This window comes from Chenopodium quinoa, unplaced genomic scaffold (genome assembly GCF_001683475.1).
Source record: "Chenopodium quinoa cultivar QQ74 unplaced genomic scaffold, ASM168347v1, whole genome shotgun sequence".
NCBI classification, from domain to species: domain Eukaryota; kingdom Viridiplantae; phylum Streptophyta; class Magnoliopsida; order Caryophyllales; family Amaranthaceae; genus Chenopodium; species Chenopodium quinoa.
In genome coordinates, this window is record NW_018743555.1 from 2789678 (window position 1) to 2814552 (window position 24875).

The 24875-nt window shown below is 37.3% G+C and overlaps 1 protein-coding gene across 1 annotated transcript; it reads right to left on the minus strand.

Moving 5' to 3' along the window:
* Window positions 1-224: 224 nt before the first annotated feature.
* On the minus strand, window positions 225-12292 carry LOC110681622 (FK506-binding protein 3-like). The gene is made up of 6 exons (XM_021857776.1): window positions 12278-12292; window positions 8674-8813; window positions 1867-2107; window positions 878-1150; window positions 639-776; window positions 225-290 (listed from the first exon to the last, which is right to left on the minus strand). The coding sequence occupies exons 1-6, from the start codon at window positions 12290-12292 to the stop codon at window positions 225-227; spliced, it is 873 nt and encodes a 290-aa protein (XP_021713468.1).
* Between the last annotated feature and the right edge of the window lie 12583 nt (window positions 12293-24875).

Here is a 24875-nt window from a genome sequence, read left to right on the forward strand (position 1 = left end):
GAGTAATGATGTGGCCCCGCCGTAGCACCTGTCGTCGGTTGGGCACTACCATACGCCACCAAACTCAACGCCGTACTATTTTCATGCCCCGGGGCTAGAAGTGCACACCGGGTGTCTTCCTACACAAGTATATATATAAAAGAAGATAGTTAAATAGGACTTTTACAACAGCATAGATAATATAACAAAATTCATTAAGGTAGAGGGTTACAAATCACCTGTAACTATGGAAATTCATGCGGTGTTTGATTTTCAAGCTCCCTCGAGTCCGCATGTGTAGGAGTAGGAACCTGCAACAGTACATCAATCATTGCACCTGAAATCTCAATTAACTCTGTATTTTAAAACTTTTAATAACCCAATTGATTTTACCTCAGGTGGCACATCTTCACCACGTATCTCATCTCCTCCATGTCTATCACCTTCTCCTTGTCCTTTTGGTTCAGAACATGAGTCGACCGGGGTACTCGTGAGGAATTGCAAAGTCGGTAAGTTCATCAGCTTCGCCCAAGCATTCAATTCACCAACTAACTCATTGCGTACTTGTTCCTTAATTGATGCCACCTTGGCATCCAACTCCCCCGGTGAGTTAACACTGGCTCGAGATCTCCCTATTTTGTGTATTCGAGACCCATCACCTTATTCCGTCCAAGCAATGACCCTCCCAAACCTACTACTCGTCCTGGATGATATGGCCTTCCCAAAGCCATGGTGAAAGGGTCATTCTCCACACTTGGTTCAAATTTTCCCTCCACCATCTCTTGAGTGTGCTCAAGCTATAGCATAAGGAAAAATGAGGTCAGTAAAACAGTTAATGGTTTGTACAGTGATTTAGATGCAAAAGTGACTTAATTTCAACAATTCATAGGTAACTTACAAGCTTATCCGCTAGTTTTTTGGCTTCCGAACCCTTGATGACCCATTTTCCGGTTTTCTTATCAAACGAATGGAGAGAACAAAAGAAATCACCGGCACGACTCACCAATGTAGTGATTGTGGAACTAGAGGGTTCCTTCGATGCCACTAGAAGCGCTTTAGTGTATAAACCCGAACCGACCCACTCAGGTCTCTTTTCACCAAAAGTCTTAGGACCCATACGATGGACGTATTCCTTATTTTCTGCATTCTCTTGATTTTGCTCTCGAAGTTCCTACAAAACAAAAAATGTTAGTCTCATTACTACAAAAAGTGTCAAGCTATTATTCAATTGAGATCAGATTTACATAAACTTACAATGGCTTTCTTTTGACTCTTCATTCTAACAAACTCTTCCCAATCATCTTTTGACACGGTCGGCCATATTTGCCACGGGAGACGGTTATCCTCTTTGGCATTATTCTTCTTTGTTTGCACCTTCTTCTTCTTGTAGATCAACCGATTAGTCAACTTGGTCTTAAAGCCTCTGAATCTTTCCCCTAATAAAGATTCAAACACCCTTCTTCTCGGGATCATTAGGAATAGAAAACAGCCTCTGCAAGCACAAATTAAAACCGATTATTAGTTTCTATTTAGTAACAACCATAAGGTTAAGGTATCTTAAATTGTCTAAATGTGCTAAAAACACACTTACCCTTGTATCATCCCAAAATGCTTGAATCAAACCCGGAGGTACTTGCCGCATTACAAGTGTAATGGGGATTTTCCGTGAACATAAGCCAACTTGATTAGCATATTGTCGACGCCATTTGGGCCCGGGTTAGCCTTTTTTGTCATACTCCAAGACCATGGGACCGTCCGGTTTCTTAAAGCTTCTCGTCGGACCCCTTGTTTTTCTTTCAGCCGGTGCCTTTCCCCCCTTCCACCACCTGTGTTGTTTTCATCTTGTCCTTGGCCTTGACTTTTAGGAGTCGAGTTCTCACCAACAACCTCACGTGCTGTATTTACAAAGGTCGGTGCACGTTCAACTGCAATTTCAAAATCGTCAAGCCTACGCTCAAACTCATCTTGAGCCTGATCCTCTGGCTCACCCAAGTCATCCTCCTTATTCACATCATAAGGCACATCACTATCATCGGAGTCGTCATCCTCGTACTCGTCCTCATACTCATCATCGTCAATGTCCTCTACCAAAGGAGGATCATGATCGTCCGCCATGAGATATAAGCACCTGTCAAAGCAATCATAAAACAATATTAGTGTATAGTAAAGTATATGCATGATAGTTATTATGGTTATGTAGAAGATATTTAAGCCATTTTCACCTACTTATTATGGTCCTATAACCTTGTATATGCATGATAATGAGTACAAAATGCCAATTTCAATCTACATATGGAAAATAGGTTGTTAGAATGAATAAATGTTAGTTCATACACAAAATAAAGGAGTTGGGTTAAGTAGAAGCTATTTATGCCAGTTTCACCTACTTATGGACCTAGCTATAACCTTGTATATGCATGATAATGAGTACACTTAGGCAATTTCAAACTACAAATATATCATTTTCGCCTACTTATGCTCCTATATACATGATAACTAAACTATATTTGCAATGAAACCATTACTAACTTTAAATCAAACTACCTCATTATGAAATTCCTTCGTTGTGGTCTGATCGCATATAACCTGCTTCGTTGTCTATGTCATTTAGTACAACAGGTCTAGGAACAGTGAAAGGTGATGAATCATCAAACGCATCATATTCTTCCTCATCCTTAACATCTCCAATGCCTAGGATTCTTCTTTTTCCAGCTAGCACTATAGACCATTTTGAATCCATTGGGTCAGTTACGTAGAACACTTGCTTAGCTTGAGATGCAAGGATAAATGGTTCCGCACTATCATTCAAGTGGCCAAGATCTACAAGAGTAAAGTCCTCATGTTTGACGTTACGCCTGATATTATCAACCCACTTACACTTGAAAAGAGCAACCGTGAAGTCACAATAATCAAGCTCCCATATTTCTTGAATTCGACCATAGTATGACAACTCTGCACCGACAGGTGATTTATCCTTAGAACTTGCAAACTCCCTTGACGATGCCACAAGAGTTATACCACTGTTTTGGGTGGAGGAAGATTTCAAATCACGAGCCTCGGTCCAAAAAGTGTACCCATTGATGTCATATCCCTCAAATGAACGGACATCATCCCTAGGACCGTACGCAAGCCACCGTACTGTATCGGTCACATTAGTATCATTCAATCCACTCATTACTCGTTCACGAAACCAATAAACAAATTTCTTATTATGCAACTGCATAAGTGCCCTTTCACCTTTTGATGGAAATTCGGCACGCAAACAAGCCATGTGCTCGTCTAAATATGGGTGCACATCTGAAACATGGTGCAACACATAAAGGTGTGCTTGTAAGAACTGATCTCGGTCTGGTGACATTCGTTTCGACCCAATTGTGCCATGACCATCAAGTCTACCTTCATGTCGAGAAGTAGGAAGACCAATAGGTTGAGCAAGGGCTATGTAGTCCGCCACAAAGTTACCTATCTCCTCACCCACTGTCCCTTGCATTATACTTCCTTCAGGGTGATCTCGGTTCCGTACTTTATCTTGTAATGTACCCATGTGTCTTTCAAAAGGGTAGCACCACCTCATGAACACTGGACCGCATAACTTAATCTCACGCACCAAATGAAGAACCAGATGAACCATTATGTCAAAAAATGAGGGTGGGAAATACATCTCAAATTTGCACAAAGTCACAACCACATCTGCTTGCAAAGCATCTAGTGTACAAGGATCAAGAACTTTGCTACAAATTGTATTGAAAAACGAACAAAGGCTTGTAATAGCTTCCCTCACGTGTTTCGGTAGAATACCACGGATTGCAATTGGTAGGAATACTTGGATCATAATGTGACAATCATGGGATTTCATACTTGTCAGCTTCAATTCTCCATTTAAGGTTACAAATCTTTTCATGTTAGATGAGTACCCTGATGGAACCTTAATGCCGTACAACATACACAAAACATACGTTTCTCTACCCTTGATAATGTATAGCAAGCCGGGGGTAAATAATTCTTTTCATCCTTCCCTTTACCCTTAACTTTCTTCTTTGACGCATCTTTGGCCTTTCCCTTTCCCTTGCTCTTCTCCTTCCCTTTTTTCGAACATTTTCATCTTTTATTCTCGGCTCCTTCCCCTTTCTAACCTTTTCTTGAGACCACAATTCTGGACGAATCCCCATCTCTTTCAAATCTAACTGTGCACCCTTTCCGTCCTTTGTTTTGCCTGGGATATTCATAAGCGTCCCCAAAAGAGCATCACACACATTCTTCTCTATATGCATCACATCAAGACAATGCCTAACGTCATGTTCTCTCCAGTACGACAGCTTCCAAAAGAGTGATTCTTTCTTAAATAGAGCAGCTGAGACCACAGTTTTTTCTGATTTTCAAAACACCGTTCGTATCCCTTTCACCTGAGCACTAATCTCAGCACCAGTCAATGGTCTAGGCGCAGTATCCTCTTCCACGGTTCCATCGAAAGCCTTTTTCTGCCTACGGTACGGGTGATCACGCCTAAGGAACCTTCGAGTCCATAGGTAGACATCTTTGTGAGAATGAGTCAGGTATACGCTTGATGTGTCATCAATACATACACTAGTAGAATAAACGTAATGGCAAGCTGTTCAAACCCCCTAATGGGAAGCGGTTTTGAACCGCATGGGCTTAGGTGGCTTGCCATTAGCCATTTAAATGGCAAGCGGTTCAGAACCGCTTGCCATAACTAGAGAAAGGGCAGCGGTTTTGGCGCCAAACCGCTGCCCATTATGGGTATAAAAAATAAAATAATTTTTTTTTTTTTGGGTTTTTTCCACAAAAATTGATATATAAACCAAACATATGTAAAAACATTAATATTTTTATTAATTATTTGTTGTAATATTACATTTACATTAAAAAAATTAATAAATAAAATTAATACAAATAATAAAAAAAAAAACTGATGTTATAGATCAAACTTCCAGCCACGACCACCAACACCACCGTCTAGCACCACCACCCACCACGACCCCCACGAGCAGCCACCACCATCAGAACCCCAACTGATGACCCCCACCCACCAAACCCTCACCGAAACCCACCAAAACCCACCACGACCCCCCACCACCCCTCATCCACCAGAACCACCAACTAACCCCCACCCATCAAAACCCTCACCGAAACTCACCAAAACCCACCACGACCCCCCACCACCCCTCACCCACCAGAACCACCAACTAACACCCACCCACCAAAACCCTCACCGAAACCCACCAAAACCCACCACGACCCCCTACCACCCCTCACCCACCAGAACCACCAATTAACCCCCACCCACCAAAATCCTCACCGAAACCCACCAAAACCCTAACCCAAACCACAACCCTCACCCACACAACCAGACCCCTACCCAAACCACGACCAGACCCCACCCAAACCACGACCCACCACGACCGTACCCACACCAAAAATAAATCTAAAATCGAAATTTAAAAAAAAAAATTCGACCCACCTTAAAAAAAAATCATCTAGCCCACCACGACCTCCACCCACCCCCATGAAAAGCTTGAAATTAAGGTTTTAAAGTTCAAATTCGACCATAAAAACTCTAGATCTAGAGTTTTCATAGTCGAATTTGACCTAAAAAACTTGAACACCCAAACGCATGCACGAATTTGCTTGAAATTGCACTCGAAATTTGCTCAAAATTGTCCTCAATCTGCTCAAAAACTTGGTGTTTTGGTTGAATTTGCTCGAATTATTTTGGTTTTGGTTCGATTTTTTGGAGATGAGAAAGAACAAAGAAAAAAAGAAAGTGAAAGAAGAAAGGATTGAAGGAAAGAGAAGAGGAGAGAGGGGGAAAACGGGAGAAAGAAAGAGGAGAGAGATAGAGCACCAAAAATGAAAGAGGAGAGAGAGAGAGAGAGCTGAGTAAAGAAAGAGGAGAGAGAGAAATAAAGGGAGGGGTGCACGGTTTTAGGTTTTTTTTTAAATGGCCAGCGGTTTGGCCTTGAACCGCTTGCCAATTTAACTAATGGTAAGCGGTTCAAGGCCAAACCGCTGTCCATTAGTTAAAAGGGAAGCGGTTCGCGCCAAAACCACTGGCCATTACACTTCCCTCTTTTTTTTTTTATTAATCTAATGGGAAGCGGATTTTGTAAACCGCTTGCCTATAACCGCTTCCCATCACATTTATTCTACTAGTGATATGGGGCATGCTTTTTCCCCTTTGACCTTGTACGCACACAAGTTGCCATATGCAGGGAAGTCATTAATGGTCCACATAAGGGCTGCACGCAATGTGAACATCTCGTTCTGATGAGCATCGAAAACGGAAACCCCTTCGTCCCACATCTTTCTCAAGTCGTCAATAAGCGGCGCAAGGTAAACATCTATGTCGTTTCCAGGTTGATTAGGACCAGTTATTAGCAATGAAAGCATTACATACTTACGTTTCATGCACAACCAAGGAGGCAAATTATAAATCACTAAAAGTACCGGCCATGTGATGTGTTGGGTACTAAGTGTGCCAAATGGATTCATCCCGTCCGTGCACAACCCAAGCCTTAAATTTCTGACTTCATTACCAAATTCCTCAAACTTCAAATCAATGTTCTTCCACTGTGGAGAGTCAGCTGGATGCTTCAGCATTCTTTTTTCTTTCTTCCCTCTGCATGCCACCTCAACTTTTTAGCGTCTTTTGGTATTGAGAACAGACGCTTAAACCTTGGAATAATGGGAAGATACCACAAAACCTTAGCAAGAGGTCCCTCCGTGCCAGGATTGCAACTCATGCGCTTGTACCGCGACCGCTTGCATCGTGGACACTCCTGCAGTTTTTCATACTCATTTAGATACAAAATATAGTCATTAGGACATGCATGTATCTTCTTATACTCCAAACCAAAGGGACACATGAGCTTCTTTGCGTAATAATAAGACTTAGGAATTTCATTCCCATCAGGCAACATATCACTTAACGCGGTCAACAAAGAAGTAAAACTGATGTCCGTCCACCCATGCTTCGACTTAATGTTGAAAAGTGTTAACACGGTCGATAGTTTGGAGTATTTTTTGCACCCGGGATACAAAGGCTTTTTGGAAGCCTCCGATAATAATTCAAACACTTCACCTTCAACACCATGCAACATCTCATCCACTTGTTCATCCTCGACCTCATCCGCCTGATCTTCATCGGCTTCATCCTCGCCATTATCAACAATATACTCATCATTCTCGTATTCCTCGTCCACATGAATCTCATTGCTTCTAATACGCACATCATTCCGATCAAGATCCCCACTATACTCTCCACTTTCTCCGTGCCAAATCCACACATGGTATAATTGCCTAAACCCACGACATAATACATGATCTCTAATGATTTCAACACTATCGACCACATTCACATTATTACAATCAACACAAGGACAATAAAGGCCTTTGCCTCCCAGTGTGCGTTGATAAGCTAAAGCCCTCTCGCAAAACTCTTGAACCCCATTCCAAAATTCCAATGTATCGCGTCTACCATACATCCAACCACGATCCTTCTCCATTTAGTAAATTGTCTCTAAACATATATAGCACCATATAATTATAATGTGTAAGTGCTACATATTTTATGTAAATCAAATTCAAGTACAAAACGTGAATATACCATTCATATAGTGAAAAAATGCATGTTTCCAAAGGGTCCTTATCACTCCAACCTAACCCATCCTTGAATGTCTACTCTCACTAGTGAATGTATGTCAACTTTCCAATTTTAAGGAAAATCCGGCAGCATTTCCCCCTAGTTCTCCAAGTACACGATGTAGATAATTAATTACCCACATATGTACCCAGAGAACATAGTGAGGAAATGGTAAGCCAAGATGTTCCTTAAAATCGAAAAGAAAACATACATTCACCACCTAAGTGAGAGTACACATTCAAGAACAGTCCCAACCGGGGACTATTCAAGACTTTCTCCTAATGAGAAAGCCTTGAACGGGTATCTAAGCATATGATGATGCAATTTAAGTATTCTATATATTGTTGTATTTATTTGCAATTAAACAATACACAAGTTGAAATTTCATGAATAAACTTTTATTAAATGGATAAATAGAAAGAAATATAGCTAAGTAAAGTTTATAAGTCATACCAATATAGCAACTACCCACTTGAGCTCAATATGTAGTCCTCAAGCTAATTAAACTCGTGCTTCAATTCACATATGAATCTATATATTAAAAAACAAAAATTAGCAACGTCACTAATTCTCTAATATATTCACGAATCTCTAATGTATTCACAATTCTCTAATTTATTCACAACTAATTAAGTGGCAATATCACTATTTCTCTAATTTATGCACAATTCTCTAATTTAATCAAAATTCTCTAAATTATTCACAAATCTATAAAGTAATCACAATTCTCTAATTTATTCATAATTTTTTAATTTATTCACAAATAATTAGAAGCAAGGTCACTAATATACACATTAAAACATACAAAAACTCAACTAAGGAACAAGGTAATGCAAAATTACTAATATATTCAAGTTACGACTACTTTCATCTGGATTTAGTTGTCACGTTTGTACAAATAGTACTAAGAGTACATGTATAAGCATGAAATATTCAATCGAGGATCAAGAGTCAAAGCATTCAATCACAATAATTTGACTAAGAAATCACCATCTGGAACAAAAAGAAAAGTGCATGGAGAAAAATAAACTCACTCTTTTTCACCAAGCTTCACTGTAGTTCCTCCGTATTCAGGAAGGAGTACGGTATCCCCTTCTTTGACAGCAACAGGAATATGATTCCCCGTCTTGTCACGAAGGCCAGGTCCAACAGCAAGAACTTTGCCAGAATTCAGCTGAAATCGGATCCAAGCAACAAAATTCAGTAATAAATCCTTAAACTGATTCAATTATCAAAAACCAAACTCCCCAAAACAAGGCATCATAAACAAATTTCACAGCCAACAACAGCTTGGAAATAATACTCAATCAACCTATGAAGAACAAACATACAATTAATTTGCATAATAACCCCAACATCTCACAAATCACAATAATTTAGATGAATAGCAGAACATATTGCCATTGTAATCAGCAGATATTTTAATCAACAATAAAGTCAATCAGAATCATAAAACCCAATAATGTAGCACAATTTTAATCTTACCCTAAATTAGTTGGAGGTGGAAGAAGCTAAGGGAATGAGAGAATGAGGAAGACCCTCGCTGGTGGAGGTCGACAGAAGGTGGTGCGCACTAGCGGAGGCAGCGCGGAGGTGGAGGTCGACAGAAGGTGGTGCGCACTAGCGGAGGCAGCGCGGAGGTGGAGACGGTGCGCGCTGGTGGAGGTGAAGGCAGTGCGCGCTGGTGGAGGTGGAGGCAGTGCGCGCTGCTGTCGTTAATTGTTTCGAACAGAGAAGGGCGGTGGAGGCCGGCCGTGAAAGACAGAGAAGGGCAGAGCAGGGAGAATTAACGGCGGTGGTTTTCGACTCCTCTATGGCCGGTGAAGGTGGCGGCTGTGGTGGAGGGAAAAGGGGGAGGCACTTCAAATACTCTGAAAGAAAACGAAAGAAGGGATGAACGAATGAAGGGAAGGAAAGAGAAAGAGAAAGAGAGGAAGAAAAGAGAAAGACGCAGATTTTTTTTTTTTTTTAATTTGGCACCGGTTTGAATGGCGCCGGTTCAAACCGGTTCTTTTTTTATTTTTGGCACCGGTTCAGCTTGAACCGGTGCCTTTTCTCTTTTGGTAAAATCTCGCCCATTTCTAGACTGGTTTTGGGCACCGGTTTAGCCTGAACCGGTGCCATATGGGGGGTGCCTAATGCTTTTTTCCTACTAGTGCTCGGTCGGTATTATAGGGATTACTTAATCAATGTTATAGGGGTCACTTTAAGTGGCCACACGGTGTGGCCGGAAAAACACAAGACGGGTTGTTTTGACAATTTCTCCTAAGAAAAATCAGTCTTTATTCCAAACTTATATTGTTAATGATAATTTACATATATCTTGTTTAATTTTCACATATAGATGTTCATTCTAAGGGGTCTTTTGGTTGGGGGTAATCAGGAAAGGGAATGGGAATCAACTGGCCCGATTCCCTTTGTTGATGTTTGTTTAGCACTTTTATTCATTCTCTTTACCCTCCCCATTACCCCAAATCCTTCCAACTTCATTCCCCACCACCCCTAGGTATTTCCATTCCATTCCCTACCCACCTTCACACCATCACATCACCACCGAAAAACCATCCCAGACCACCGTCGCACCTCCCCGACCACCGCCCTCCCCTCCCCCGAGCCTCGCCAACCTCCCCTTTCCCAAAAAAAACCTCCCCTAGCCCCGCAAAACCCTAGCCCCGATCTCCCTTGACCCTGAAAACCGCCGCCCGGCCCTCCCACCACCCTCGAAACCCTAGAGCTAGGGTTTCGAGGGTGGTGGGAGGGCTGGGCGGCGGTTTTTGGGGTCAAAAGAGATCGGGGCTAGGGTTTTGCGGGGGTAGGGGAGGTTTTTTCGGGGGAGGGGAGGTCGTGGCTCACGCTGCTAGCGGTGACGAGGGAAGGGGAAGGGCGACGAGGGGATGGGAGGGGGAGAGCCGGCGAGGGGCAGGGGAGGGCCGACGAGGAGTTTGGTGGCTGAGAAAGATGAAATGTGTGGTGGTGTGGTGGTGTGGTGGTGGGATTGATTCCCTTTGTTTTAAAAACAAACAACAAAGCAAAAAAAGGGTATTTTCATTCTATTCTTCTCCTTTCCCTTTGTTCATTCCATTCCGATTCCCTCGTGCGAACCAAACGGCCCCTAAGTTAATTTCCATTTGTAAACTGATTTTTCTTAGAATATTATTATAATGGATATGTTACTAAATTAGATTCGTATTCCAAAGATGCAAGTTTGTCATTTTCATTCAATAAAAGAAGATTTGTTTGGAAGTGACATATATGTTCACTACATTGTCTGGAAGGACTTTATGTAGGTTAAAAGTGGTCTAATAAGACCTTATAAGGGACCATGACATCAGAATCAAGGTGTTGATTATTAAGTTCGGCATTGACCTGTCACGTGACTTAAAAAAAAACCCTGTTTTTAGCACGTTTTCCCTCCAATTCCTTATTCTCTCTCTTCTAATCCCAAATTATCACTCTCCTAGTCTCCTCTACTATTTTCTGACGCACAATCTATGAAGGAGTGAAGATTAAAGAGTTAGATTGAAGTCCATTAATTATTTCTCCTCGTCTATCAAATTGGATTCCAATTAGAAAGGAGAGGACTTTGTTGGCCCAAGTATGAATATCCTCTTCTCTCTCATCTGTCATTTTCATTTCCTCTTTTGTACATCAATTTTTTTTCTTTTTTTGGTCTTCAATGGCGAAAGGGAAAAAGGGGCAAACGTGGGAAGGAATTTATGTTTTTTGTCCAATAAATCTATAAAACTAGGTAAATCAACTAAATTGAACTTGATATTGTAATTTGCAAACGAAAATTACGGTTTTTGCTTAATTTTGTGATGTTTATTTTTGCGAACAAAATTGAAGACAAAAAACATAAATAACTTAATTGAAATATGTTGACTTCTATTTTTGTAAAAAATTTGTAAAGAGAAAGGATTACATTTAGGAACCCATATTTTTGAGGAGAGAGAAAGAATATGGGGAAAAAATCTGGGCAAAATAAGGGAGTTGGAGGGAAAACGTGGAAAAAAAAGAAAGTGGGGGTGGGGGTCATTTTTGTAAGTCACGTGATAGGTTAATGCCGGAGTAAAAAAAGTCAATCACCAGATTATGACCTCAAGGTTCTCCTGCACAACAAAATAAACTTATAAAGTCCTTTTAGATCACTTTAAACATATAAGGTCCTTCCATACAAAATAGTGAACATATATGTCCCTTTCAAACAAATTTTCCTTCAACAAATTGGGTTTATAGTGTAATTTTGCCTAATAAATAAATGAATTTAAGGAGAAAGATGAACTTCAATGGAGAAACGAAGAACTTTCATAGAGAATCAAAGAACTTCCATGGAGAAAGATGAACTTCAATGGAGAATTTGAACTTCAATGGAGAAAGATGAACTTCAATGGAGAAATCGAACTTGGCATGGGGTTCCAATGGAGGAGGATTATTAATATTCCTACCTTTTGAGATTAACCATGCCCTTTATTTAATTTTTCAATTGTATCTTAGGATTTTTGTTTAAATCGATGGCAAAGCCGCTAGAAACATGGTGGTAAAAATAGTGGTTCACGAGAGAAAAACTCGACAACTTTAATGGAGTAATGATAACTTGTTATTTGATATGATTTTAGAGTGATTTCGAACCTTGTTTACCTGGTATATTGGCATTTTGGTTCACTTATACTCTATTTTTGTTCAACTTTTGTGTATCCCTTGCTTCACGGGTTGTTAGTGTTTTGTTGAGTTTTTAGGTTCAAAGACGACCATTTGAGGCATTTGGATGATAAACCGAGGTTAGAAGCCGAAATAATGGAGCGAAACCGAAGAAAAGTGAAGATAAATCCCCTAGAGAGTCTGCAATGGCACGTCCGTGCAGGAGTGCCCCAGCACGACCAGAAGCTACTGCCTACTGCTTTAAAGGCCTGAATGTCCGTGTAGAGTTCAACACGTCCGTGCAGGATATTCAGCACGTCCGTGCCTGATCCTGCACGTCCGTGCAGTTTGCTCAGCCCAAATTAGTTTCAAAACTGACTCTACTGAACAAGGCCTGCACGTTCGTGCCATATTTGGCACGTCTATGCAGGATGCCCTGGCCAAAACAGTACATTCTGCCTCCCTGCTTTCAAAGGTGCACGTCTGTGCCTACCTCGGCATGTCCGTGTAGGTATGGCTGCACGTCCGTGCCAACCTCAGCACGTCCGTGCTGACCTGTAGTCGTGCCCGACTCTTGTTTTCTCCGTCTTTTTTATTTGGGGTCTTTATAAATAACCCCTTGAGCTCATTTGTACGGCATCCAAGTTTTTAGTGCTTCCTCTTAGGGCCTGTTCTCATTGACTGAACTCAGCTGAGCGCTGAGCTGAACTGAAATGAATATTTTATAAGGGAAGGAAATTAGGAGCTGAACTAAACTTATTAGAGTTGAACTGAACTGAACTGAAAATAAACGTATGAGAACAGGCCCTTAGTTTGTAATTGTAGAAACACAAACATTCTCAAATCATTAGTTAGATTATAATTATTAGCTTGGAAATTTCATTCTCAATCATTGTAGAAGAAAAGTTCCACCATTGATTTTCAAGTTCAAGCTTCTAGTAATATTTTTTCTCACTCTTCTCTTCCATTTTAATTGCTTTGATTGTTAATTTTCTTGCTTAATTCTTGTATGCTTAAATTGTTATTTAGCTTAATCTTTAGTAAATTCTTGTTCATGAGTTACTTGAAACCCCTAATTGCTTTAATCTCCATGGATTGTGAGTAGTCTAATTTTCTAGGGTTTGGGTAAAACCCTCAATGTAGTCACTAATTACTTGTTGCATGTGTTAATTTGGTAATTGTTGGGTGTTAATTAGTTGAGCTTAAGTGGTTTAATTGCTTAGTTCTTGTATATGGCCATTGCTAGAATTATTATCTAATCTTTCTCAACGAAGGATCGAGAGATGAACTTGAGTTAGCTCCCTTATGCTTAATTGACTTGAAATGCCTTGAGAATAGGAATTTCCAGTCAAGGGAATGTTTTCGTCATCGTGATTATGCTTTAACGCTTGCTTTATGCTTTGTAACCACAAGAGTAGGTTGTATTCATGATTCAAGTAATCCCTCTAGGTTGAGAGAGTAGTTGGGTGCTTTAGATGGCTTCCCCTATATTATCCCCTTAATTTATCATTGTTTGCTACATGCTACTTGTGATTTGTGACGAAATTGAGTGGTATATCCGAGCCCTAGAACTCTTTAATTATTGTTAATCACCCCTTAGTATTAGTTGATTTGAATTAGTACATGCTACATAAAACCAAACCAATTTCGACTTCATTTAGTTTGTTTAAACGGTAGTATCTCGGTGGTTGATTCAACGCCTCTCTTAGGTTCGACCCTTTCTGACCCTTGCTATTAGCTAGTGAGAACAAGATAGGACTTTATCTTTGATAGGCTCGACGACGGCCTATCAAGTACTATTAGTTAAAATGAAAATGGTTGGCAGAGGAGGAATAAGAAGGGCGAAGATAGAGGTGGGTCGTGGGTTGGGATTGGGGGAAGAAGATGGAGTTTGGTTGTGGATGGAGATCTGAGGAAAGAGATGAAGGAATAGCAAGAATGAGATCAGGAAAAAAAAGTACAAAAAAAAATTAAAAATTGACAAAGTACTAAGAAACTACATCTTTAATCAATTATTCCCGGTCAATTTAACCACACGTTGTTTTGAAAATAAAAAGTACTTTCTCCGTTCTATTAATATTGCAACAATGGACTTTTTGCACTATTCATCACTCTTGTTTGACCATATAATACGAGTTACTCCCTTCCTTTTTAAATACTTGCTCCATTTCTCCATGCACGGAGTTTTAGGAGAAATTGGAAAAAGTTATAAAATATGGAGGTAGTGGGGTTGGTGGAAGAATAAAAAATTATAAAAAGCAAAAGTAGTGGAGAAATTGGAGAAGAGAGAATATGAAATTAATAAAATATGATATTTGTTGGGTCCACTAGGTGAGAGAAATGAGTTAAATATTGTAAAAGCTTTCTAAATAAGGAAATGGAGCAAGTATTTAAAAACGGCCGAAAAAGGAAAGTGGAGCAAGTATTTAAAAACGGAGGGAGTATACGTTAAGCAAAATATAGTCAAGTGAGATCTTGTTGGATTCGTCTTATAAAATACTTTCACAATATCAAATTTTTATAATTTTTACTCTTACACAATTATAGATATTTAGCATATAAAATATGTTTTGGGATGCGTAATTTCTTTGTTGTAATATTAATAGAACGGAGGAAGTATATACATTACGGAGTACTTGCTAAATGTAAAAGGTCGGAGGCAGTGATTGCTAAAGACTGCTAGATAATTTATGGTTATCAAATTCCATGACAGATAAAATTATATATAACATTTTAAGATATGAAGCATCACTTCGTTTTTTTTCAATTTACAAATATTATTTTAATTTATGAAAGGTATGAATGATAAACACAGTTTATATATGTAATCGTAAACTATATGGCACTTCCAATGTGACACAATGTGCAAAAGCGTCCTAAAAAATATTAAATTCAAAATAAAAAAAATAAAAAGGTGAATATCATATTTTCTCTTAGTATTATGACATATATATGGTGGGCTGGCAAAAGCTAACTCGACCTGAAATAACGGGTTAGTATTGAGGTTTTCGATCCGAAAACTTCAAAAAAATTTGGTGGCTCCCTACTTTACTTTGTCCCTAATAGTTGTCCCTAATCGTATGTCAATTCTTACTTACTTTAAGTGTCAAGCATACTCAAAACATGATTATGTAGGCGTGCTTTGAACAACGCATACAAGATGCCAAAAAGTTACCTTTGGTGATCCCCTGAATCCCTTTTTTGTAACAACTTAAGTTTTTGTACCTTTTTTGCTATGTTAGCCAAACATTAAATTAGTAACTATTATTACTACAATCTCCTTATATTTGTATTTAATTACCCCATTAAAATTTGTCTAAAGCAATTTTATCCTGCTAAATATTTTTTCTAGATTCGCCACTATATATGTCAATTATACACAAACTCCCTCCATTTTTTTATAAGCTAGATTTGAGATTTTTCAATATTCATGCATCATCACTGACTTAATTTTTTTACCAATATATAATATATAGATGTGATCATATAATATGTTGTTGGATTTGTTATAATTAATTTCTACTTTTATAATTTAATTTTTTTCATAATTTTTACAAATCTCTCATTAAAATATTGACGGTCAAAGTTGTGTATCGGCAAATGTGCAAATTTGACTCTAGCTTATAAAAAAAAAGAGTATTATATATGTGTAATATATACGCAATATATAATATATAATGTATAATGTATAAAATTATATATTAAAGTTTGTGTTTTTACCATCTCTAGTCCTTCTATATATTGTATGTAGTTTATGGAGACTTTAGGATAAGTTGTGTATCTCTTCATAACTTGACTGTAGGAATTAAGCAATTGGGTTTACTTAATGATGCACATACCTCAAGTACCTTATTATAACTATATTTATATTAACAGATAATTTAAGTAATAAAAATATGAGTTTGTATGAGACAACAAGATTTTGTATAGCGGAGTATCTCGGTACAAATTCTCAATAAGGAAATTAGGTTAATATGTAATCAAATTTTAATTTATATCTCTTAGTTCTAATCCACTTGAAAATCTTTATCGAGTGAATTATGGGATGGTCAATTGCCCACCATGGTCTTTGATGGACATGGACTTTAGATGAAAAATTCTTAGAAAATAATAATTTGACAATTAGTGTCCAGAATATCAGCACCGTTCATTATGCTAAAAGGGTGTTTGAGAAGGGGCTTGCTGTGAGAGAAGATGCATAATTATCCATATATGGAGGCCGCTGTAGAAGGTTCAACACTCATAAGACACCCATTGTACATTTTAATCAATGTCACCTGAACCTTTGATTTGATTTGGAGTTCATTTATTTTATTCGTTTCTATTATTGTGACATCATGAGTACATTTTTAGGTGGGACTATAATTTAATGTGTATATAGATTCATGGCTACTTCTACAACTCTAGACCTTGCCTTTCTATATTAAAAAATTGATCGACTACTTTTATTTATTAGGTTTCGTCACCTTGGTACTTGCTAATAATAAGATCTATATAAAAATTGGGTGAAATACAGAGAATGGGGTCCAAATCGATGGTATCTTGAATGGATTGAAGATTGTGAAAGTAGGTGTTAGGATTATCGTGTGTCTTGTTGCTAATTCCTTTAATGCAATCAGGTTCTATAATAAGGTTTCCCAAAATAAAAATGCATCATATCATAGTGCGGAAAATGATTGGGGTTTTATCTTAATCACTTTATTCTTGTTAGAAAAAATACTAGGTCATAACAAGACCCTACAACCATTGTCTCTCGTTGTTGGGACTTTTCCCTCATACATCTTGAAACCAATAAAGCGGTAATTCACAACTTCGATGAGAAATTGGTCATTAGGTCTCGTTGATTTGCAAAAGTGTTCAAGGCCAAATTAAGGGGTTTGCCAAAAGTTCGCGGTAAAACACGGTAGTGATAACAAGGCCAAGGTCTTCTTGAGTTCCAAACAGAATTCCAAATGATATCTAAAGTTCGTCACAAAAATTTTGTCTCTCTGGTTGGGTATTGCATGCACCGACAAGTACAAGATGATTTTGGTGTATGAATTCATAGATATTGGGTTTTTGAATAGTCATATTCATGGAATCAGGAATCCTAGTCTTAGTTGGGAGCAGAGATTGGATATATGCATCAAGGCTGCCGAGGGCATTGAATACCTTCACGTTGGTACCGGGAAACAAATAGTACATAGAGATGTTAAGAGTTCTAATATTTAATTGACAATAATATCAATGCAAAAATTGCTGATTTAAGCCTATCAAGAGCGCCCCGCATGACCATCTTGAATTCTTAAGGTTGGTACCGGAGTAAAGAGGAGTTATAGGTATTTTGACCCCAACTCTTTGAAGATCATTGGTTTGGGGTTAAAATATCTTTCTATGCATTTTTACTTAAGATCATTGGACGATAAAGTGACATGATGTTAAAGGTTGTTGTATGATGATATGACACTATACCGGTTCAAGAAGGGATACACGTGGCACATATACAATTTTATAAAAGCCTACATATGAAAGCAAGAATCAAGTTAATGATTTGTTTATAAATCGTCCAAGCAGTTTTCTTTATCAGTGTAAATGATAAAGAAATTAAAGACCCGTCATTATACACGACCAGATGAAATTTTAAAGCTTTTTCGTTTGGTTGTTGTTATTAGGATTATGCCTCCTCACTTGAATGGGCCCCTCCTTTCTTTATTCTTTTTCCTCTTTTTTAACTTTGGCCCGAACTCCTAATCTCGTGGAATTACGCCACATGTCTTACCATCTTAACTACCAATAATTTATGTTCAAGTCTTCCACATAAATGTATTTAAATGTAGGATACAAAATTGCATCTAAACTTAAAAACAAAGAGACACATATTATTCTTTATATTCTCTTCAATATTCAATATTACATTCCAAATTATTAATACTTCAAATACTTTATTATTTAATACTTTATTATAAATAATAATAATAATAATAATAATAATAATAATAATAATAAAATTACTCAAAGTAACACGAGACAATGCTCGGCACACTAGTTATTATATATATTATAAAATAAATAAAAAAAAAAAGTCTATCACAAAATCATATCTTTAGGGCCGTTTGGTTGGGGTTAATTATCAAAGGGAAAGGGAATGAACAAGTATCAATCCCTTTGTTATTGTTTATTTATCCATTTTTGTCATTCCCTTTTGTTAGGGTAAAAATACCCCTTACAAACTAGTAGAAAAAACGTCATTTGTAACTGACAAAAATGGGCTTTTCGTAACCAACTTTGTCAATTACGTATACAGGGGTTACAAATACTACTGGGCTTTTGTAACCAACACTGTTAGTTACAAAAAGTCGGGCAATTGTAACGGACTTTCTAAATGTTAGTTACAAATACCCCATTTTATAGCCTAATTTGACAGTTTATTGTAACTATTATTTAAATTGTTAGTTACAATTAAGCTATTAACATTTTAATTGTCCGTTACAAATGCTTATTTTCAATATTAAAAAAAAAAAACCTAGCAAAAATGCTAGGTTGAGATGTCTTGTTGAACCTGAACCTAACCCTTGCCCATGAACTAAACCCACTCCCATTTCCCTAACCGCCACCTACTCTCCCACACCGCAACCATCCTCACTACCACCACAACCCATCGCTCCAACATCGTGACCCACACCACCACCTACAGCAGCCACTACACGAAAAGAACCGCCACATCGCCCAAAAAGGTGTCCAGAAATTAACACAATCAAACAAAAATTGACAAGAACAATTGTCTCAAAATGAATAAAAGAAAAATCAGATTTAAGCTAAGATATAACAAACCCAACATAAAAAATATTGTAAATTAAAGTTAAACATAAAAAAATCGTCAAAAAATCAAAAACTCAAAATTATACAATTATCTAAAAAAATGTAAAGTAAAATTACAATTTAATTATAATCATAAACATGGATTAAAAATAAAAACAAGAGTAATTAGATCTATAATCTAACCTAAATAAAAATCGATTCTAAAAATGAAAAACCTTGAAATCATAATGCTTGTGGCTCGAAAATTATTTTGTGGGTGCTAAACATTCTTATCGGCGTTCTTGGGTAGTCGACGAAGTACAGTGGAGCAACGTGGGTGCTCATCGGTGGAAGGCGGAACAACATGGGTGCTAGACGGTGGAAGGTGGAGTAACAGGGATGCTCGACGGTAAAGCAGCCATGGAAGCTTGGCTCGCAGGTGAAGAAGTTGCAACAATGGTGGAATTAAAAGGAGAGATAAATTGGAGTTTATTTAAGAAAGAGAAATGAGAGATATATATGAAGTGAAGAAGGGGAATTAGGAGAGTTGTTAAAAGAGGGGAGGGAAAACAATGGAGGCGGCTAAGTGAATGAGTGAATTAGAGTTAGGTTTAGGTTTTCCAACTTATATATGGGCCTTTAAGAGTTGGGCTTATGTTTTACAACCAATTAGGAGATACGTTGAGAAGAAAAAAAAATAGGCGGTTATGAGATGGTGAAAAATATCCTTCTTATTTGTAACCAACTATATGTTGTCCGTTACAAATATGATGTATTTGTAACCAACATTATGTTGTTCGTTACAAATAGGCTGTATTTGTAACTAACATTATGTTGTCCGTTACAAGCACTATCCTTTTTGTAACAGATATAGCTAATGTTGGTTACAAATGTAATATTTGTAACTAATAAAAAATTGTTGGTTACAAATAAGGCGTTACAAATAGCATTTTTTCTACTAGTGACACATGCTCCAATCCCGTAGTGACATGTGGCCCAATCAAAGGGCGACACGTGTACCTATGAGAAGATGACATGTGTCAAGCTCTAGAAGAGCACCTGAAATGAGAGAAAAGGGTCTTCTTACATAAGGCCCAAATCCCGAGAAAGCCGCAAAACGGCACCAATCCCTAGACACGTGTCACTACTTGATTGCGCCGCCAATCAAATCACGTCGTTCTAGGGTAATAACCCTAAAGGGCACAGTTTCCCACCCCTACATATACCCCAATTATTTATGATGGGAGGGGTGAATTGGGACATAACATTAAACAGAGCATTAAATAGCTCAAACTTTTCTCTACTTTCTCTCTCTAGCTATTCCGATTCCAGGTTACTAACTTAAACGTCGAAGGCGAATATTCCGTCATCGGAATATTCGTGTTTTGTAGAGCGTGACCAGTGTCCCAAGGGATTCCAAAAAACCCCACAACACCTTTTCGTATTTTTATTTTTGAGTTTACCCATTTTTATTCCAAATTGATTCCCCAACCCCTAGCCTTTTGCATTCCCTTTCCCTACCCACCACTTCACCACCAACCACCACCTTCTAACTTACCTCCACCACCCAGCCGCCCACCGCCGCTACTCTCTGGCCCGCCGCCGCCTACCGACGCACCTCCCTGGCCTACCGACGCCCATCCCCGATAAGCCCCCATCTCCCTCGAAAATATTCCCCCGTCACACAACCACCCTCTCTTTCTCACTTTTCCAGCCATTCCATAGCCGAGCCACCCCGCCTCTCAGCTTCAGAATTACAAGAAGGAAGTTGATAATCAGCTAAAAATTCTGGAGATTAAAGAGATTGAAAAAAGGTTCGGGTTTCGGAGTGGCGGAAGGTGGTGGAGGAGAAAGAGAGGGGCAACGAGGGGGCGGCGAAGTGGGTGGTGGGGTGGCTGGAAAGTGAAAAAAGAGGAGGTGTTGTGTTTGTAGTGGTGGTGATGAGATGGTGGTGTGGTGTTTAGTATGGTGGTTGGATTCGCTTTGTTTTTTTGTAAACAAATAACATAGCAAATGGAATGGTTTTTCATTCCGTTCTCTTTCATTCCCATTGTTTATTCCATTCCGTTTACCTTGTGTGAACCAAACGGTCCCTTAGTTCTTTAAACCCTTTAAAGGTTGTTGATATATATCCTATGTTGTGATCTTTAACGTGTCTCAAATGTTCATGCATTATTACCAATTTTATTATTTAATTACCAAAAACTTAAGAGCTTAAAGCATTCACAATGAAATTGCAATATAATATCTATTACTTTGGCATTGACGCTTTGCTTTTGCTAGCCACCTTTGAAAATTTATCAAGAAAAAACGTGATTCCCATGAACCAAATATGTACATTGAATATACAGAATCAAAAAGAAGAAAAAAATAAAAAGAAAATGCCAATTTGACAACATGATTATCCTTGCTGGGCCAGCTAATGAATCAAATCAAAGTTGATGATTGCAATGTATAAAAATGAGAAATGTTTAATTAATAAGTAGGCTGATTGTAACGAAATAAGTTATCTTTTAGCATTTGCTACTATTGTTAATTTCCAACACTTTTCTTTTATTTATAAAGATACTTTTCTTATCTGGATTATATCATTACTCTTAGAACGAATATCAAAAAGAAAAAAAAAAATCAAAAAGAATAAAAAGAATTAAATCCCTATTATTAGATTTGCCCAATAATTATACTTTTTTTTTTGGCTTAAATTAGTTTTAAGATCCTATCAACTTTTCATAATTAATTTAAAAGCATAATTGATGATAAAAAGGGGCCTTTATAATAGTTAGGGCTTGTTTGGCATTAGTTTTTGTTTCCAGTTTTCTGTTTTTTTTAAAACCAAAAACCAAATACAGGAAACAAGAAAAAAGTGTTTCCACTTTTCAAAATTATTATAATTTTAATAAGTTTATATAATTTTTGATTCATTATGGGACACATATCATATACTTTTAGAAAACAAAAAATCAAAAAACAGAAAAACACAACAATGCCAAACGAACCCTTAATAATTTGTGTTATATTTTCTAATCACTTAGTTAAATTAGTGAGATAATGTACACTGTTAAACGGTGCCCTTATTTTACTAGATAATGCCCGCATTTAAATGTGAATGGACAAACATACCTTCGTGTGTATTCCAAGTTTTTCTTCTTAATAAAACAATCAGTCCTCCGAAAAAACCACCACCATCGGACACATCACCGGAATTAAAATCTAGGAGGAAAACACCTAATTTTTTCAAAATTCTAGAGGATAAATGCCTAGAATTTTCAAAAGTCCCTAGGAGATTCGAAAATTCTAGGCGTTTCCACCCATACAATTTTCCAGTTTTTTTTTTTTTTTTTTTTTTTTGTGTTTTTTTGCTTTTTTTTTTATCATATCTTTTGATCCATAAATTGGATTAAGACAAATAATATATCGTTGGAAAGCTCTAGAAGTCAAATTTTTAACCCAAGTGGAATCAGATCAATATCATTTCTAGATCTTAAGATATGGCTAAAATATTAAGTTTGGTCCAAAATCAATACCCTTGCACACTATTTCCATCATATAATAAGATCTAGAAATGATATTAATTTGTTTTCAAATAGGTTGAAAAGTAGACTTTCAGAGTTTTCCAACGATATATTATTTTCCTTAATCCAAAATTGGAATCAAGAGTTATGATAAAAAAATAGAAAACACAAAAAAATGGAAAATTTTACAGGATAAAATGACTAGAATTTTCGAATCTACTAGGGTCTTTTGAAAATTCTAAGCGTTTCTCCCCTAGAGTTTTGAAAAAAATTTGGCGTTGTCCCCTTCCACAAAAAAAAATAAATAAAAATCGATTTTTATTCTGGTGATGTGTCCGATGACCTAGTTCTCGGTTGGTGGTGGTTTGTTGGGAGGAGAGGATGTTAGATTGGTTAACAACATGGAATACACGCGAGGGTATGATTTTCTATTCATATTTAAATGTGGACATTACATGGTAAAATAAGGGTGTTGTTTAGCTTCTCACTTCATCTTGGATCAATTAAACCGCTTTTCGTTTATAAGCTGACATAGATTACTTGCAACACTTACAAAAACTAGGGTGACTTGCTAACGTGTGTGATGCGCACTGTATCTAGCTATGTCCAGGGAGTTTTTTCGGTTGGCAACCCTACTCACGAGGGAAATATGTAAACATATATTTTTAAGGGTATAAATATTCTCATACTAATCTTATAAGTTAGAAAAAAAAGGCAATTTAAATTTTTGAGGGTAAATTAGTAATAAAAATTTTAGAGGGTATAGTTGTCCAAACACGCACTATTCATAAGAGTTATCTCAATTTTTTTTTATAATAATACAAAATCTAAAACTTTTTAAAAGGCAAGGAAACAATTAACATTATTGAGGGAAAATACATAAAAAAATATTTTAGGGGTATAATTGTCCAAACACTATTCATAAGATTCATCTCAAACTTCTTAAATACTAGGGCAGCCAAAGCGCGCTTTGCGCGCGGGGTGGCCAGCCTGGCTTAATTTTTCTTGGTTTGTGTTTGCACTTGACAAGGAGTTAATAGAGGAATATCTCTCTATTGCTTAGCCTTAATTTTTCTTGGCTTGTGTTTGCACTTCACATGGAGTTAATCGTCCGCTGCCAAAGGGTCTTGTCTTTTATGGTGTAGAATATTCTCGGAAATGTGATACAACATGCTGCACCCTTATTTATTTAAGTAGTGAAAAAACACGACGTGCTAACACTTTATATAGGAATTTATGATATTAATATATCTTTTGCGCTCATGGACCTAATTGGAAACAAAAAGGTACATCATATAGCAGTACATGATGGTACATCACAATACATATATTATAATAGTGGCATTAATACATAATATTATTCAAATACACATGATTTCACAATGCTAAAAAATTAACATATATTCAGATTATGAATTCGGACAAAATGCTTCTAACAATTTGGTTTTGCAGTAAATTTACCCTATGCAACCCATAATTCCCTTAATAATTCCCTTGAATTCCTTCTTGCTTTCTTCTCCTTTTCACTGTAGTCTATTTGGTTTCCTTTCTTATTAGTACATCTACTTCGTCACAATCATAGATTAATTTCATTAGTTTCAATGTCCTTTAAACACAATTATGTGTAAGTCGTTATTTCGACCTTCACAAAATATAGAAAAAAAAAACTCCCACATAATAAAGCAACAACCTTTCATTGTCTAGTGACTAATGTTGTCATGTAATAAAATCATAACCCCCTTTAAATAAAATATAATTTTTTTTTAACTTTATTATCCCATTCTGTAGACACCTATTTGTGTCTCCCCAAAACCAAACCCGGTGATGAGTACCTTTCACGTCGAATCATAATCGAATGAAGTGAAAGTGTGGAAAGTCTAGTGTTGCGGATAGTTTTAATTTCTTTTCTTTTTTCTCTGTTTTTGAAAATCTATTTTAAGAAAATATCCAATCTAGTTTGGTTGGTCCATGATATGGGTCCGTTAATAGTGTAGTTGGATAGGCTTGAAAAGAGCTTTCCAACGATATATTATAACCCCAATTCCGATGAATAATGAGAAAGTTATGGCCAAATTACTAAATTAGGCCCGGATTGAACCTTATATGCTGCCCAATGATCTAGAGGAGGGTCTAATATGGATTTATCATTCCTAATGCAATTAGGAATGGTTTTAGTCTTCTAGATTCTTCTAGAAGGTTCTTTTCATTCCTAATTCAATTAGCATTGATAAATTGACTTTTGTTGACTTTTTAGAGTTTTATTTTGACTTTTTAGAGTTTTAATCTGAATAAAAGAATGTTTTTGAGGA

Excerpts from the sequence above, each read along its gene's own strand:
- LOC110681622 (XM_021857776.1), bottom strand. Across the intron at positions 2,108-8,673 it reads GTGAAGCTTGGTGAAAAAGA|GTGCTTATATCTCATGGCGG; the intron begins GTGAGTTTATTT and ends TTGCTTTGACAG. Across the intron at positions 1,151-1,866 it reads TTGTAAATACAGCACGTGAG|GAACTTCGAGAGCAAAATCA; the intron begins GTTGTTGGTGAG and ends TTTGTTTTGTAG.